This window comes from Nycticebus coucang, chromosome 5, assembly GCF_027406575.1.
Source record: "Nycticebus coucang isolate mNycCou1 chromosome 5, mNycCou1.pri, whole genome shotgun sequence".
Taxonomy (NCBI): Eukaryota; Metazoa; Chordata; class Mammalia; order Primates; family Lorisidae; genus Nycticebus; species Nycticebus coucang.
This window is the reverse complement of record NC_069784.1, coordinates 84487999-84506621: the sequence shown is the minus strand read 5'-3', so window position 1 is coordinate 84506621 and position 18623 is coordinate 84487999. Positions and strand designations below refer to the sequence as shown.

Genomic DNA, 18623 nt, shown 5'->3' with positions numbered 1-18623 from the left:
TGGTATCAGCCCAAGGCCTCCATTGCAAAGGTTCTCACTGCCTCTCTCTCCTCTATTGATGACTGTTGCCTGAATCAAATAATTCATGGGGAATTAGAAAGTGGTGATTGCCTCATTATACTTTTTCTTTCTTTTGTTCAATGGGATTGCTTTTTTTTTTTTTTTGTAATAAAGAACAACATTCCCTCATCGACTTGGGCTATTTAGATAGTGCAGTAGAAGTGACTTGTTTCCTGTTTCGCATCCTCTCAGGCCATCTTTTACTATGGCCATCGCAACAGCAGAGAAATGGGGAAGCACCTCTGCTCACATGCACTGCATGTATCTCGCCTTCTACCCGAGCTCTTCTGACTCCACAAGGGGAATGGTGTTATTTGTCTCCACTCATATAGGACAGATTGGAAGTATGAAGGGGTTAAGTACCCAAGGGGATACTTGGACCAGTGGCAGATGGGAGATGGTAAATAGCTGCTCTCCTTTGGCATCAAGCTGACAGCTATGAAGTACACTGTATATGGCGCAAAGCCTCATTGCCCACAGTGATGACTGACTGGAGAGCACCCCTGCATTGACTTACCCTGTTTCCCTGTCCCTACTCATTCACTGCTGTTTCCTGAGATCACTGTCCCAAATATATTACCTAATAAGCAAGTCCTTTTCTCAGGTTCAGCTTTCAAGGGAGTAAACCAGGCTAAGACACCACTAAATATAACTCGTACAGGAAATGCAGGATAAATGCTTAATTCTTTCATTGCACTGAAAATATTCAGAGTATTACCCTAGTTACATCTAATAATGAACTTGTAGATTTATATTAATCACTGAATTCCAATCAGTTATAATTCTTAGTTTTTTTTTTGATGCTTGGATTGTCTGTCCTCTTTTCAGCCAGTGGAAGCTCCTTTATATTTATCCTTTTGTGTAAAGAGTCACTTTAGAGTGGGGTGTCCAATTGGCTGCCCGCCAGCCACATGCTGATTTTGTAAGGATTTTTTTTTTCTTGTGTAGTGTTGGATATCATGAAAATTATGCCTGGGCTTTTTTTTTTTTTCTTATTAGCTTTCATGAGTGTTTGTGTATGTAATGTTTGGTCCAAGATAACTCTTCTAATGCAGTGGTTCTCAACCTGTGGGTTATGACCCCTTTGGGGGTCGAACGACCCTTTCACAGGGGTTGCCTAAGACCATCCTCCATATCAGATATTTACATTACGATTCATAACAGTAGCAACATTACAGTTACGAAGTAGCAACAAAAATAATTTTATGGTTGGGGGTCACAACGTGAGGAACTGTATTAAAGGGTCGCAGCATTAGGAAGGTTAAGAACCATTGTTCTAATGTGTAGCAGAGGGAAAAAAAGGTTGAACACCCCTGCTAGACTTTAATAGCTTCCTTGATTTCTGGCACAAAAAGTGTTCCAGGTTCATCATATACATTTCTTGCTCCATACTAAAATCTGCCATTCTGCCAAAGAGCCTTTGGAAATGAATTTATTGAGAGTACAATATGAATGCTAAAGGTGCTTATTACTACAAGATTTTCATTACGTCTAGGCCTTTTCAAGGGACAAAGCAAATAAATGCTTCTTTTTTTCCTTCAATAAATGTAAGACTTTTTTCATTAGGATATAAGAAACACAATTTCGAAAAGAAAAAAATCGTAAGTTTATGCTATTTTCACTTCAACTTTCATATTACATGGATTCTACTTGGTCTGAAAATCATTGTTTCAAAAACTCTAATAATTGTTTTTACCTATAATATACGAGAATAATTTGAGATAATATAATGGTATCTATATTTCTATTAGCAGTAAGACTATTAATTGAAGCTTAAGATTTCTTTCTAGGTGTATTTACCATGAGAATATATTCTACTATGATTGCACAGTGAAAATACTATTTTCTAAAGTCATTTGTTAAGTAAACAAGTGGTGTGGTGAGGCAACTAATATACAGTTGTATGTTTTGCTTCAGTTTGTTTTCCAATTTTAGGAATTGAATTTTTCTTTTGGATTTAAAATTATTTTGAATAATAGTGTAAAATAAATGCATGATTTTAAAATCAAAGTTGTATAGACAAGGTATATTCAGAGTAGCCTAGCTTCTATGCTTATCTCCTCTACATCTTTCTTCCCATTCTAAGTATGTGCAAGTATTTATCCATGGTTTATCTAGCTTACAAAAAAAGCACCTTGGGCTTTTTTTTAAGCTACTGTATATTCTGGAGGTCACTCCCTATCAGAGAGGTGGCCCTCATTCTTTTTCACAGTTGTATAGTGTGTTTCATTCTGTGTGGATCTGCCCAAGTTTGTTCAACCTGTCTCCTACTTGGGGTTATTTGGATTGGTCCAGTCTTTTGCTATTATAAAATAACACTGCAATGAATAACCCGCGTATAAGTCACTTTGTATTTTGGGATAGCTTCCTAGAATTGGAGTTTCTGGATCAAAGGGTGATATATATGGTAATTTTGTAGGGATTATTAATTTCCCTTCCATAGGTGCTATGTACCATTTTGCATTTTCTGTCTTTTTGTTTTGAAACAGTCTCCCTTTGTCACCGTTGGTAGAGCGCCATGGCATCACAGCTCACAACAAGTTCAAACTGTTGGGCTCAAGTGAACACCGGGCTGCTTTTAGAGACGCGGTCTTGCTCTTGCTCAGGCTGGTCTCCAACCTGTGAGCTCAGGCAATCCACCTGCCTTGGCCTCCCACAGTGTTAGGATTACAGGCGTGAGCCATACCATTTTGCATTTTCGACAATATGTGTCCTCCCCACAGCCTGCCAACCAAGTAGGTGGTCAAACTTTAGGATTTTTGTTAGTCTGATGGCTTGCCTTCTTTTATCATCCTGCCCCTAGATAGACCAGGATGCTTTCGCCAGGTTTTAGAAGAGATCTCTCAGGATAAACAATAAGTTATTGTATTGAGGGTGACAAAGAAGGGTGGCTGCAGTATCTCTATTTCCACTTACCTAATCATGGAAATGCCAAAGCCTCATCATCACCATCCTTGTTAAGACTTTGTATGTCCAAAGGTTGACTTGGGTTTCTAGTCAAATAAAAGAACATCAAATATGACCTCAGTTCTTTTAAGGTCAGCAGAATGCGGATCGGCCAGAAAGGGAAGTCCACTAAAACTTCACAAGCCTCAGAGTCCTGAGAAAAAAAGACGAAGAACGCCAGGCCCATCTTTTGTCAGTGTCTGTCTTCAGAACAACCACAATGCCAAGGAGAAGTCCCTGTTTTGTCTAACAGTTTCCACAGATTGTGGTGTAACCACTCCCCAGCTTACAGGGCTACTCACACTCAGAAACTCTTTTGCTGCTTTGTGGGAATAAAGTATGGATGGACATTGCTTTTTTCTTTCAGCATCTCCCATTTCCCTATATTCTAGTAGGCAATATTTCCCCCTACCCTAAGGGTAAACATTTGACAATGTTTAGGGACATCTGGTTCTCACGACTTGGAGAAGGGGACTGCTAACATCTCGTGGGTGATCAGGGCTGCACTAAAACATCCTGCAACACTCAGGACAGACCTTCTTCCCCCACCAAAGAACGATCTGTTCCAAAATGTCAATAATGCCAAAGTTGAAAAACTCTGCTGTACTCTTTCTTTATGCACATGTCCATAGACATTCTCAAAATGACTGTTAGTGGCAGAGGAAGGGCAGAATCACAGACACTCCCCTGCCCTGCTCCTCCAAAAGTCACTAGCAATTCAGAAATCTCTTTAATCATAAAGACTTTAAGGAATTATATATTTATCTGGAAGATTAAAGAACAAATACCACTTTAACCTTCTAAAAAATGATTATCATTAGGTACAATGCAACCTTTTAACTATAAGTACAAAGGAAAGTGATGATTATTTAAAGTAAATGGGACCAAAAGTCCCATGAATAATCAAAAACTTGGTTAATAGAGTATGACCAGAGAATAATGCACTTGGCTTCTGTGAAGAAATTAAAGTACATGCTGTGAATTGATATTAAGGAAATTGCATGAAAAGTTAGCCTTACCGTACCATGACACTGAAGAAACAGCCTCAGGTGCACAATAATATATTTATTACATTCACTCTTTTTTTTTTTTTTATTACATTCAGTCTTTATCTCTCTTCATATTTTCATGACTTCTTTCACCTTGGATAACCCAGAAGCTCAGGCCTTGGAACTTTTTGAAATGGTAAGTTATCTCACTCTCCGCATTTATTTTCTTCTAGTATTAATAACGATCTGAATTTTATTGCCAAGAGTTTATCTCTTTCACAGGAATTATTTTCAAACTTCAGCTTACTTTACTTGAGGGCATACACTGTGTTTAATACTTATAAGCATAATTCAAATTTAAAATATGTCCCTGAAAAGTTATACCTAAATTGAATTTTTATAAATGAAACCAAATTTTTATTTATTTAGAGACAAGAGTCTCACTTTGTCATGCTTGGTAGAGAGCGTGGCATCACAGCAACCTCGAACTCTTGGCCTCAAGCGATCTTTTGCCTCTGCCTCCCAAGTAGCTGGGACTCTAGGCGACCACCACAACGCCTGGCTATTTTTAGACATGGGGGTCTCACTCTGGCTTAGGTAAGTCTGGAACTTGTGAGCTCAAACAATCCGCCCTTCTTGGCCTCCCAGAGCGCTACGATTACAGGCATGAGCCACCACCCTGCCAAACCGAATTTTTAAATCACAAGGAAATTTTGCCAAAATGATTATGAAGCTAAAACTTTTGTAGAGAAAAGCATTTTTTTCAAGGTGAACATTATCCTTTAATTTGCTTTTCTAAGTTCCAATTTTTACATGTAGCTCAAAGGTCTGGTTCATTATTATGCACTAGGCTAATTTTAGAAATATCAACAACAAATTTGGAAGAATTTTGAAAGTTGAAAAGTTCTACAAGCCACTTTTTTTTTTTTTTTTTTTTGTAGAGACAGAGTCTCACTTTATGGCCCTCAGTAGAGTGCCATGGCCTCACACAGCTCACAGCAACCTCCAACTCCTGGGCTTAAGCGATTCTCTTGCCTCAGCCTCCCGAGTAGCTGGGACTACAGGCGCCCGCCACAACGCCCAGCTATTTTTTGGTTGCAGTTTGGCCGGGGCCGGGTTTGAACCCGCCACCCTCGGTATATGGGGCCGGCGCCTTACCGACTGAGCCACAGGCGCCGCCCACAAGCCACTTTTAAGAGTATAAAAGCTGAGTGTATATCTTTTATTATTAACTTATTTACTTAACGAGGTTATTTTCAGGATTAATAAACAAATACATGAACTAATTATGTGAAAAGCACTCAGTTCGGTGATAGGGCTTTCTTTTCGAGACAGGGTTTACTCTATCGCTCAGGCTGGAGTGCAGAAGCCTGATCATAGCTCACTGTAGTCTCCAAGTCGGAAGCACAAGGTGTGTATGGGTGGGGTGGGATGAGGGTCCTCCACCATAAGCAGTTTATTTTTTGAATCTTTTGTAGGGGAGGGAGGTCTCCAACTCCTGGCCTCAAGCGATCCTCCTTACCTACACCTCCCAAAGTGCTGGGGTTACAGGCGTCAGCCACCGCGCCCGGCTCTGTTTTGAACTCCTCATAGGAAGCAGAGCTCCAGGGCTAGGCGTAAAAAAGAGGCAGGGAACAGGCAACCTTTCATTGCAACCTCTCCGCATCCCTGGGAAGGAGGCACGGGTCGTTCTGCCACAGGGTTGTACATGAGGAAACAAAGACTCAGCCAATAAGCTAGACATTCGAACGTGAGTCTGAGGACATCCCTTGGGAAACGGACCCCTTTACTCCGCGCCACGCCGCCTTCGGTCTGGTTGGGCCTGAGGGCACGGTCCCACACCTGGACTTTCTGTTCCACCTCTGAACCGTGGCCCAGAGCTCCAGTAGCCACGCAACACGAGGGCCGGCCAGAAGCCGGCAGCGGGCAGCGACGAAAGGCTTCTAGGAGGAGCGAGCGCCTCCGCCTGTCGTGCTTCCCTGCCGGTGGCCTGAAACAGGAACTTGGTAGGTACCCTTCTTCATGACACAAACACCATTTACGCACGCCCACTCTGCCCTGGGCGCCAGGAACGCTGTGAATCCACACTCGGCCCAGACTTCTGGTGCAGGGGTACAACTCGCCGCCCACAACCTATCCTAACCGCCACCTACCAGCGCAAGGCTGGAGGACCGGGTAGGAGGAGCTGAACTTCACCTTCCGGGGGCTCACCTCCAAAGCCCTGCCCCTTCAAGGCGCTCTGGGCTAAGCCGTAAAGTGGGGAGTATTCTTTGCCCTTTGACAGCTCGTCTCCATCGTTACGGCAGGCCGTATTCCACGCCTCTAATATGGCGCCCTCCATATAGAAAGTGGCCGTGGTTTCTACCCCGGTGGTCGGGGGCAGTGCTGAGCTTGGGTTGGTATACTTCTATCCTGGGCTGCAGAAAGCAGCAGTTGAGGGAATTTCTGGTCACAGTTCCAAGAAGCCACCCTCCTATGAGGTTTGAGAGTCGCCGCTTTCTTTTAGTTTCTGCAAGTTTCTCCTCTGTCCCTGGTTTGTTTTCCGAGCCACCTCCGGACACCTCCAGGTCCCTGACCCCGCCAGACTCAAACCATGAACCTTCGGCAGCTGCTGTGCTTGCCCCGTTATCTCGAAGTCTCTGGTCCCCAGCGTCGCCGGTGGTGGTCCCAGTCCTTCGACACCATCTCCTCAATAGGTTCCAGGCGCGGTCAGTCCTCGAGGTCCCCGACCCACTGGAACCAGGTGGTTTCCGAGGCAGAGAAGATCGTGGGCTATCCCACGTCCTTCATGAGCCTCCGCTGCTTGCTGAGTGACGAACTCAGCAACATCGCTATGCAGGTGCGGAAGCTGGTGGGGACTCAGCACCCTCTGCTTACCACAGCCAGGTAAGCTACCCTCTCTCGCTGACACACTCGCACTCACTGGAGTCCTTTTTTCTGGCTGGCACACTTATCCCATCTCACTCAGACTGGTTTCTGGATCCTTTTACCCCTTCCTTCCCTCAATCGTAGACACTCGGCATGTGTCTTGTCTAGTCCACTTAACATTCTTGTTCAGCTGAATGCGTAAGTGGCTTTCTTTTGAGAAACATTTGCACACGTTTTTCTCTTTTTTGCTTCTTAATTATTGAGTGTAAAGACGCTTCAGTGATTTGTGGAGGAATAGAGCAGGGTTCTGTGTAGGTCTGAGTTATTTCCTAGAAACGGTCTTTTGAAAGTGGGATAGATTAATTTTCAATTATACAGCGTTCAAGGGATCACTTTCAGAAAGAGTGGGGAGGGAGAGATAGGCTGAAGTTGGACAGTTCTTTCCAATGAATGTCCAGGGCTTGAATTTATCCAGGCAGTAGTCATTATCCTCTTGGGATTTTTATCACTTATGTTGGACTATTGCTCTAAAAACGCTTATAAAACTCTTTTCTCACTTAAAAAACCCACACCTTTCGATTCGTAGTTAACTTAAATATACAAAAAAGTTACAAGAACAAACAGTGCAGAGAACACACTTGCATACCCTTTATCAGATTCACCGACTACATACATACTTACATACATGCATGTATACATACACGTATACTCCTATATCCTATTTACATGTCTATACAGAGGCTGCCAAAAAATGTACACACTTTTTTTTTTTGAGACAGTTTCACTTTGTTATCCTCAGTAGAGTGCCGCAGCGTCACAGGTCACAGCAACCTCTAACTCTTGGGCTTAAGCGATTCTCTTGCCTCAGCCTCCCAAGTAGCTGGGACTACAGGCGCCCACCACAACGCCCAGCTATTTTTTTGTTGCAGTTGTCATTGTTTAACAGGCCTGGGCTGGGTTTGAACCCACTTGCGTTGATATACTTGCCTGGTGCCCTATCCACTGAGCTATTGGCACCACCAATGTAAATACATTTAAGAAAGAAAAAAACTGTGTTAAAGTTGTAATACTCAAGGCACATTTGACATCAGCAGTTACAAGAGATACAAGATCAATATACAAAGGGCCAGGCACCATGGCTCATGCCTGTAATCCTAGCACTCTGGGAGGCCAAGGTGGAGGATTGCCTGAGCTCCTGAGTTCCAAACCAGTCTGAGCTAGAGTGAGTCCCCCATCTCTAAAAATACCCAGGTGTTGTGCCCTGTGCCTGTAATCCCAGCTAGTGGGGGGGCTGAGGCAAGAGAACCATTTTCGCCCAGGACTCTGAGGTTGCTGTGAGCTATGTGCCATGGCACTCTGCCAGGGGCAACAAAGTGAGACTCTGTCTCAAAAAAAAAATCAGTATACAAGATAAAATGTGTTATTGGTATATATTGAGTATTACAGTTTTAATACAATGTTTTTCTTTCTTAAAATGTGTATACATTTTTTGGCACCCTCTGTGTGTATGTGTGTATAAAATTATTTTTTTATTTACTTGAGGGTGGGTTACATACATCATGGTCCTTTATGCCTACATACTTCAGTATGTCTTTCCTAAGCACAGAGATATTCTCTTAGGTATATTTAATATTAATACAGTACTTTAATCTACCATTTGTATTTGGTGTTTGTTAGTTGACCTAATAACATCCTTTATAGCATTCTTTCCTCTTCAGTACAGGATCCAGCCTAGGATCAGGTATAGCATTTAGTTGTCATATCTCTTTAGTCTCCTTAAAATAGAAACATTTCTATAATTTACTTGGCTCTTATGACTAGATCAGTGGTTCTCAATTGGGGCAGTTTGTTTCCCAGGGGTCATTTGGCGACGTATGAAGACTTTTTTCGTTGTCACAAAAAGAGGCATGTTAACTGGCATTTAGTAAGTAGAGGACAGAGATGCCACCCTACAATGCCCAGAATGGATCCACAAGAAGAATCATGTACCCAAAAATGTCAAGAGTGCCAAGTTGGAGAAATCCAGGACAAAAAATGATTTTTTTTTTTTTTTTAGAGACAGTCTCACTTTATCGCCCTTGGTAGAGTGCCGTGACGTCACAGGTCACAGCAACGTCCAGCTCTTGGGTTTAGGTGATTCTCTTGCCTCAGGCTTCCAAGTAGCTGGGACTACAGGCACCCACCACAAAGCCTGGATATTTTATTGTTGCAGTTTGGCTGGGTTGGAACCCTCCACCTTTGGTATCTGGGGCCAACGCCTTACTCACTGAGCCACAGGCACCACCCCCAAAAATGAGTTTTTAAAAATTAAATTTATTTTGAGATAGTTGTAGATTCACATGAAGTTGGAAAAAATAATACAGACACATCTTTAGTTGAGTTTCTCCCAATGGTAACATCTTGCAAAACTATGTTACAATATCATAAGCAAGACATTTACATTGATACAGTCAAGATATAGAACATTTTCATCACTACACCGGTCCCTCATGTTGCCCCCCTCCCCTTTTTTTTTTTGCAGTTTTTGGCTGGGGCTGGGTTTGAAGCCACCACTTCCGGCATATGGGGCCAGTGCCCTACTCCTTTGAGCCACAGGTGCCGCCCCTCATGTTGCCCTTTTTTTAGCCACATCCTCTTTCCTTGTCTGCCCTCTTTAATTTTTTAATGAGACACCTGTCATTTTCTTCATTCAAAAGTTAAATAGCAATGATGAAGAGATTATTTCTTGCCATTGTTCTGAGTTACCAGGAAAGTCACCTTATGCTTGGGCCAAACTTGTCCTATTAGCTAGAATGTTAGTTCTCTAGAGATTTTAGATGATGCACACTCAAAACACACACCCCTATGCATGTGTATTTTTTTTTTTCTTTTTTTTTGCAGTTTTTAGCCGGGGCTGGGCTTGAACCTGCCTCCTCCTGCATATGGGGCCCGCGCCCTACTCCTTTGAGCCACAGGCGCTGCCCTATATGTGTGTGTTTCAAAGCTTAATAAAACTTATGAGCCTTGGGGGCCGGGCGTAGTGGCCCACGCCTGTAATCCCAGTACTTGGGAGGCCCAGGTGGGTTGGATTGCCTGAGCTCACAGGTTCAAGACCAGCCTGAGCCAGAGCAAGACCTCATCTCTTAAAAATAGCCAGACATTGTGGTGGGCACCTGTAGGCCCAGCTACTTGGGAGGCTGAGGCAAGAGAATCGCCTAAGCCCAAGAGTTAGAGGTTGCTGTGAGCTATGATACTACAGCACTCTACCCAGGGTGACAGCTTGAGACTGTCTCAAAAAAAAAACAAAAACAAAAAAAAACTAACAAGCCTACTATTGAACTTAAGAACTATAACTACCAATCCTGCTGAAGCTGTGTATCTGACTCCTACCATACTTTTTTTTTCCAAAAAATTTTCCTTTTTAAAATTACATGGATGTTTCCCTAAATAATAATAACATGTTTAATTTCACGCATTAAAAATTTTATAGATATTGTAGTTTATTGGATATGGCTTTTTGTGACTTGTCTTTTAAAATTCATTGTTGTTTCCGGCTCAGGGCCCATAGCTCAGCGGCTAGGGCACCAGCCACATACACCAAGAGCTGGCGGGTTCAAATCCAGCCCGGGCCTGCCAAAACCACAATGACAACAACAACAACAAAAAAAACCCGAGTGTTGTGGTGGGTGCCTGTAGTCCTAGCTACCTGGGAGGCTGAGGCAAGAGAGAATTGCTTAAGCCCAAGAGTTTGATGTTGCTGTGAACTGTGATGCTACTGAGACTCTGTCTCAATTAAAATAAATAAATAAAATTCATAATTGTTTCTAAGATTCATTCATCTTGTGTGTTTAAGTGTATTTCATTAGTTTTTTCACAGTGTATGACATTCTGTTGTGTGAATAAACTACAGTCTTCTTTTTTCTATTTTTTTCTTTTTCTTTTTTTCCTTTCCTTTTCTTTCTTTCTTTCTTTTTTTTTTTTTTGAGGCAGAGTCTCACTTTGTTGCCCTCAATAGAGTGCTGTGGTTGCTGTGGCTCACTGCAACCTCAAACTCTTGGGGTCAAGTGATCCTCTTGCCTCAGCCTCCCAAGTAGCTGGGACAACAAGCGCCCGCCACGATGCCTGGCTATTTTTTTTATTAGACAAGGTCTCTCTCTTGCTCAGGCTGGTCTCAAACTCGTGAGCTCAGGCACTCCACCTGCCTGGGCCTCCCAGAGTGCTAGGAAGAACCTTAAAAAACATGATTAAGCTATGTAATAAAATGAGCAGCATGAATAGAGCTGGAATAGCTAAAACAATCTTGCAAAAAAGAGGGGAGGAATCATTCTACCTGCTGTTAAGTCTGACTATATAGGCACATTAATCAAAATAGTGTGGTATTGGCAGAGGAATAGACAGATCAGTGGAACTGAATAGAGAATCCAGGAATAGACTAACACAAGTATGCCCAATTGATTTTTAACAAAAGTACAAAAGCAATTCAGTGGCGAGAGGATAGTCTTTTCAACAAATGGGGCTGGAACAGTTGGACATTATTATTATCTTAGGCAAAAAAAGTGAACCTTGACCTAAACCTCACACCATATTAAAAAAAAATCAATGTAAAATGGATTATTTTGAAATCAATGTAAAATGGATTTAAATTTTCAGCATAAAACTTTTGGAAGAAAACACAGGAAAACATCTTCAGGACCTATAGCTTAAATGCATTACCAGAAACTTAATTCATAGGAGAACAATTGGACTTCATCAAAATTTAAAACTTTGTGAAAGACTCATTTAAGAGGATGAAAAGATTAGCCACAGGCTGGGAGAAAATCTTTGCAAGCCATATCCAAAGAAGGACTTATATCCAGAATAAAGCTCTTTAAACACTATAGTAAAAAATAAAAATGCAGTTAGAAAACAGGCATAAAGAACCTATAAGCATGTAAAAAGATGTTCAACATTATTATCTACTAGAGAATTGCATAGTGAGATACCACTGCCCACTCGTCAGAATGGCCAAATTAAAAAGAAATTGACAATATGAAGTCCTGATGAGGATGCAGAGAAACTTGATTTTTCATACATTGCTGAAGGGAGTATACAATGTTTCCAGCCACTCTGAAAACAACTTAGCAATTTCTTATAAAATTAAACATACACTGACCATATAACTGAATAGTCATACTCCCGAGCATTTTTTCCGGAGAAATGAAAACTTATGTCCATATCGAAACTTATACACTAAGGTTTATAGCAGCCTATTTGTAATAGCCCTATGCTGGAACAACACAAACGTCATTCAGTGGTGAATGGTTGAACTCATTGTAGTAGATATATAATCATGAAATGCTATTTAATAATAGGAAGTGAACCAGTGATACAAGTTGAATGAATCTCAGTGGAATTATTTTGAGTGAGAAAAGTTTTATCTCATTCTTCAAAAAATTAAAAATAGAGTTATTATATGACCCAACAATTCCCCTTCTGGGTATATATCCAAAATAATTGAAAGCAGGGTCTCAGCTGGGCATTGTGTCTCATGCCTATAATCCTAGTACTCTGGGAGGCCTAGGCAGGTGGATTGTTTGAGCTCAGGAGTTCAAGAACAGCCTGAGCAAGAGTTAAACCCTGTCTCTACTAAAAATAGAAAAACTAGTTGGGCATTGTGGCAGGTGCCTGTAGTCGCAGCTACTCAGGAGGGTGAGGCAGGAGGATTACCTGAGCCCAAGAGTTTGAGGTTGCTGTGAGTTATGATGATGCCATGCCACTCTACCCAGGAAAACAGGATGAGACTCCATCTCAAAAAGAAAAGAAAGCAGGGTCTCAAAGAGATACTTGTATACCCATGTTAATAGCAGCAATATTCACAGTAGCCAAAAAGTGGAAGCAACCCAAGTGTCCACTGATGGACAAACAAAATGTGGTATGTACATACTATGGAATATTATTCAGCCTTTAAGAGGAAGAAAATTTTGACACATGTTACAGCATGGATGGATCTTAATGACAATTATATTAGTGAAATAAGCAGTCATGAAAGGATAAATGCTGTAAAATGGTTAAGATGGTACATTTTATGTATCTGTATTTTACCAGAATTTTTTAAAAAAGCATTTATCCTTTCATGACTGGCTTATTTCACTAGTATAATTATCTAGCATTTTGTCTAGAGGAGTCAAATTTAGAGCAGCAGAATGTAGAAACAGAAAGGTGACTGCCAGGGACTGGTGGGAGGGGACAGTGAGTTGTTAGGTGCAGGCTTTTAGTTTGCAAAATAAAAAAGTTGCACAGCACTGTGAATATACTTAATGTTACTGAACTATATGCTTAAAAATGGTTAAGATGGTAAATTTTATGTATCTGTATTTTACTACAATTTTTAAAAAAAGCTGATGTCAAACGTTTATTCTGTGATTCTGTGCATGTAACATTTATATAATTTTCAAAATGATAAAACTATAGAGATGGAGAACAAGAAGTGTTTTCTAGAGTCAGGAACAGTGTGGGGAGTAGGGAGGAGGGTAAGTACGAAGAGGAACATCATGGTGAAGGAACAGTTGGGAAGTCTTGACTTTGTGATGTTGGTTACATGAATCCATACATGGGATCAAGTTGCATCGAATGACGTACACATACACACAAAATGCTGAAAATGGAATAAGGTGTGCAGTTAACACTAATGTGTCAATGTCAAGTTTTTGACTACAGTTATAAATAATATCACCATTGGATGAAGCTGGGCGAAGTATACATAGGACTCTATACTATTTTTCCAACTTTCTGTAATTTTTATTTTGAAAAGCAAAAAAACCTGCTTCAAATTGAGAGAATGAAAGAGAGAGAGACAGACAGACAGACAAGAATAGTAGATCTTGGAGACCAGTTTACCTCTGTGTTTCTACGTGACCCCAGGAAAGTCATTTGATCTCTTTGGGCTTTAGTTCCCGTTTGACTAATTGCTTTCCAGTGGTGTTGCCAATTCTAGACTATTCTAGAAATTAGTGTTGTAAATGAATGTGGCAGGCCATTGTCAGTCTAAAGCAGAGAGCGAACAGTTTGAGTGCAGTTTGGTAATTGTGGGAATACATTTTCCCACAATTTAGAAATCTTAAAAGGTCAGAAAACAATGTTTTTTTCAGATTTGTGAATCTGAACTGATGCGAGACTATTTATAGTCTCTATCTCACTAATGTGAATGTTCATTCATTTTGTTGCAGAAATATTAATGCATTTGATTACAAGGTACTGCTCTAATTCCTGTTGAAGTGTTGGATAAAATGCACCTTTCTAAAATCTGAAAAATTTTGAATTCTGAAAGACATTTAATTTAGCTTCAAAGGCTTTGGATGAGGGGTTGTGGACTTGTCCAAGATGGACAGGGAGCTATGTAGGATGGCCCAGGTATGTGGCATAGATTGGTAGTGTGGGAGAAGCTAAAGGTAGCAACAGGGCCTCAATGGCCTCCTTCCTCCAAGTGCAATTTGCACTGTAATTGCTACATTACTACCTCTCTAATTAAGTGTGTGTGTACATACATACACATATATATAATATATAAATTTTTAATCACTTAAATTTCTGTATAAATCATTAAAATTAAGTACTTGTAGCTTTTGTAAATTTATATCCTACCTACTGTCAATAACTTGAGTGCTTTTAATATCATATGTAGGATCATTTCAAATGTGATGACTAATACTTTTTACAATATAGAACTGGTGAAATATTTTTTGTTATGTAAATATAGTAGTGTGGCTTTATTTGAGTAGTGTGGCTTTATTTTTGTTGATCATTCTCGACAGATTTGGCTTTTATTTTATTTTTTTATTATTAAATCATAGCTGTGTACATTAATGAGATTTGGCTTTTAGAATGAAGTTTTTGTTTAAATACTGTTTTTGCTTTTGCCTTCAAAACACTTTCTTCTCTATTTCAGATTCAGATTAATGAGATTAATTTAGTATGCAGCTATTAGAGACAAATTGTGATATTTAGTCTCTTCTCTTTGGGGTTATTGATTCGCTGGTAGAGACATTTTGTTCCTGAGTTTACTACAGTTATTTGGCTACCTTAGAAGGTTATTAGTCTTTTCTACATGGTGAAATTCTTCAGAGTTCTTTGAATTTATTATTAGAAATTTAGTTTTAGTCTCTTACATGTTTATGAAAGACACTTTCTGGATTCAGTTCTGTAATTACTGACTGAAGCCTACATTGCTTATGAAGAACTTTTTCTTGGATGACTGGGAGAAAATTATAAATTTTAATTCATTCTACAAATATTTGAGGTGCTCTGGGCCTGGGTGTGTACAAACAAGAATAAGACACAGTAGCTGATGTCCAGGAATTTATGAGAGAAAGTATAGAGAGTATGAGCTCTGGAACCAGACTGGGTTCACATACTGGCTCTATCTCTACCAAGCTTTGTGATTTCACAAACCTAACTTAACATCTCTACAGCTTAGTTTCCTCATCTGTGAAATAAGGATAATATTCATACCTATATCGTGGGGTTTAATGAAGATGAAATGAGTTAATATAAAATGCTTAGAACAGTACCTGGCATATTATAAGTACCTGCATGTTAGCAATTATCAATGTTAGAAATTCCCTTTAATGGGACACATTCGGGCGGCGCCTGTGGCTCAGTCAGTAAGGCGCCGGCCCCATATACTGAGGGTGACGGGTTCAAACCTTGCCCCAGCCAAACTGCAACCAAAAAATAGCCGGGCGTTGTGGCGGGCGCCTGTAGTCCCAGTTACTCGGGAGGCTGAGGCAAGAGAATCGCTTAAGCCCAGGAGTTGGAGGTTGCTGTGAGCTGTGTGAGGCCATGGCACTCTACCGAGGGCCATAAAGTGAGACCCTGTCTCTACAAAAAAAAAAAAAAAAAAAATGGGACACATTCATGTAGTTATAGTACCTTGAGCTACTACTTGCTGTACTGTGTGTGAACGGTATGCCATAGAGACGGGGAGGGAGAAGACCCTTCTCTAGAGAAAATTAAAGACTTGCAGAGATGAGGTAGCCAATGAGTTGGGTCATGTCGGATGGGAATGAGATGACTGAGGCAGGAAAAGAAATTATAGTAAGACATAGGGAATTGCCCGGCAAATTTAGTTTGGTGTAAGCTCAATGTGATGAAGTAAAAAAGTTCTTGAAACTTTTGGAAGTTTCTTCTTCTGTCATGTAAAGTAATTGATGCTAGACATGCCCTTTTACTATAAACAAATAGAAAACTGGGCAAAATGTAGGAAACAACTATATTTCATTTTTATTGCTGAAAGGTATTCCATTGAATGGATATAGAGCAATTTCTTTATTAAATGATCACTTATACTGTTTCTATTTTTGGCTATTGTGAACAAAGCTTCTATGAACTAAATAATGTGTATTTAAAAAGCAAAAGGAGAGGATGTGGCTAGTTTTTGAAGAGCTTTGTATGTCATTTTAAGAAGATCTCATTTTATCCCAAGGTCAGTGGAGACCATTAAAGTGAAATAGTGGAGACCCCGGAGCAGATATGCCTTTCTGAAGCCTGACTTTGGCAGTTCTTAAGGTTGTGAATTGTAGAAAAGAAAAGCTGGAGGCAGGAAAGCCTGGCAGGATGCTGTGCTGGGTTCTTTCAGCAGCTAGTTAAGTGTGTCTAATGGTAGTTACTGGGAGTTATTAAGAACTCCAGACACTGAACCATATCCTCTTCCCCCTCACCAGAATTTATATCAACTAAAGGAGATAGATTTGTAGGACAGTAAGTGTTATGAAGTGTTACATATGCTAGGCTAACAGGGTTTCCAAGTAAAATGAAGGCAGAAGGAATAGAGTGGTCTGGTGGGCCAGGGCCACATTCAAGAAAGTCTCAGTGAGATGACTGGAGCCTTGAAAATTGAGATATTCTTGGTGATGGAGGATGTTGAGGGTGCAGTATCAATGTAGGCAGTGGTGGTGGAGAAGAAATGGAAAGAATGGATTCAAGGTACATTTATGGATTGTGAGAGTGAGAGAACGGACGATTTGAAAGTAAGCTGAGTAATTATGTTGAGATCCTAGGAGAAGGATGTTTGAGTGCAGAATGTAGGAAGAGATTTTGTAAACTTGTTGAACCTGACATGTTTGTGGCACGTAGAGATGTCCAAAATGCAGTTAGGAATGGATTAGGTGCTCGCAGGGGAGGTAGACATGGAGCTAGAGTTAGAAGTTCTCAGTACAGGTGAGATTTAAAGCTATAGGGGTTTCTGCTCTTTCAGGGAGGGAGTACAAAATTGTATCAGCATTGTTTAGCTGCAAGCAAAGAAATTGATTTTGGATTCTGTTAGCAGTACTGACGGTAGCCAGCCTATTTTCAAGCAAAGTGAACAATGACACGTACTCTTTTAAGTACTCCTTGCAGGGAGCGTTTCTCCTGTCGCCTGAGTCTCAGGATCACCCATGAATGGTGCTGTTATACAGCAATAGTATAATTCATTTTCAGCTGGCGCTAACTTAGTGTTCAGGTCCTTCTATCGCCAGGTAGGTATTTTTCCCTCAAGATTGGTGGGCATAGCTGAGATTGAAGCCATGGGTGGTGACTGAAGGAGAGGCAGCATGTCGTAGGAGCGTGATTGATCTGATACGCAGCTTAATCGTGCCTTCAGAGCCCATTTAGGGTTGCTGGAATTTAGAGTTAAATACATCCAATAATAACTAATGACAGGCAGCTAGATTGCATGATCCCGCAATGTTCTATTCACTTTTTGTTTGAGTCTGGTAACAAATCAGGAGCTGTTTTTCAAAGAGAAATAATTACTTTAGTTGCTTCCTGAAATGGCCACCTGTATTCATTGCAGCTTTTCACAGCTTCAGTACATCATTTCAATACAACATCATTTTTGGTGGTGACATCTTTTAAATTGTCTGTATACTGAGGAAGTGGGGGAAGGAGGGCAGTATGTTAGCTTGCTGTTCATGCAAGGGATTCCCTGCCCAGAATCTTTTATGCTTTTGTCTCATAACATTTCACTGTTCCTTTACAAATTGGAGAAATTTCACCCTGGAACTACAGTGATTTCAATAAGAAAAGAGACTCTGATGAAACTCCCTCTTTGTACTTTGTCCTGTAGTAGTCCTTCCTCCTGAACCAGAGAGCCATTGTGGGGATTCCAGCAGTATTTGGGAATAAAACTAGGATGTGTTTGGGTTTTATGATGACCACTGTGAGAAGAAGTTGAATTAGAACTCTACCTCCTACATGTGACCCTCATGGTCAGTTCAGCTGATGGACCTGTGGTATTCTTAATTCCTACGAACTAATGCTAGCTTAAAGCTAGTATGTAATAATCATAAGCGGTGTGGGCATTTCCCTTTTGGCAGCTCATAATTACCTGGGTAAATGGCCAAGAGGGATTTGGCCTCCCCTTCATTCAAGAAACTGTGGGTCTTGGGTTTGGCTAAGAGTTCATGATTCTCTATGGTAGTGGCTAAGACAGGTTCACTAGATCTGCAGGTTTTTTTGGGGGGGTGATATTTAAATCACACAGATCTTAGTGGGTTGCCTTTTGATTTGAATACTTGAGTCTAATTAATCAAATACAGGCAGGGATGTCTGCCTCTCACAACAAAGTCTGCGATGACCTAATGTTCCACATCCACCTTGCTGCCTGTTAGGATCACCACGCCCACTGTGCTTCTGGCCGTTAACTGCTACCACTTGTATTAGCCTTCCCCTGGGCTCCTTCCACTGCTTCCTGAGTTCAGGGAGTCCATTTCTATAGCAGTCCAGAAACAAGAGCCAGGAAAATGGTAATGATGTGGTATCCTC

General features: G+C 40.8%; 1 protein-coding gene and 1 long non-coding RNA gene across 5 annotated transcripts in view; both read left to right on the top strand.

Annotated features, from left to right (window-relative positions):
* Positions 1-3344, top strand: part of LOC128585405 (uncharacterized) — a 33119-nt gene extending 29775 nt beyond the window's left edge. The window contains exon 4 of the long non-coding RNA XR_008380046.1: positions 3099-3344. This is a non-coding gene — a long non-coding RNA (uncharacterized LOC128585405). The remainder of the gene's footprint in view (positions 1-3098) is intronic.
* Positions 3345-6246: 2902 nt separating this feature from the next.
* The window catches only part of PDSS2 (decaprenyl diphosphate synthase subunit 2), a 306042-nt gene continuing 293665 nt past the window's right edge, over positions 6247-18623 (top strand). For 2 of the 4 annotated variants that reach the window (XM_053590489.1, XM_053590490.1), the window contains exon 1: positions 6247-6881. In XM_053590489.1, the coding sequence (XP_053446464.1) occupies positions 6589-6881 (293 nt within the window). In that variant the 5' untranslated portion in view covers positions 6247-6588. The remainder of the gene's footprint in view (positions 6882-18623) is intronic. The other 2 variants (XM_053590488.1, XM_053590487.1) reach the window with 2 other exon arrangements.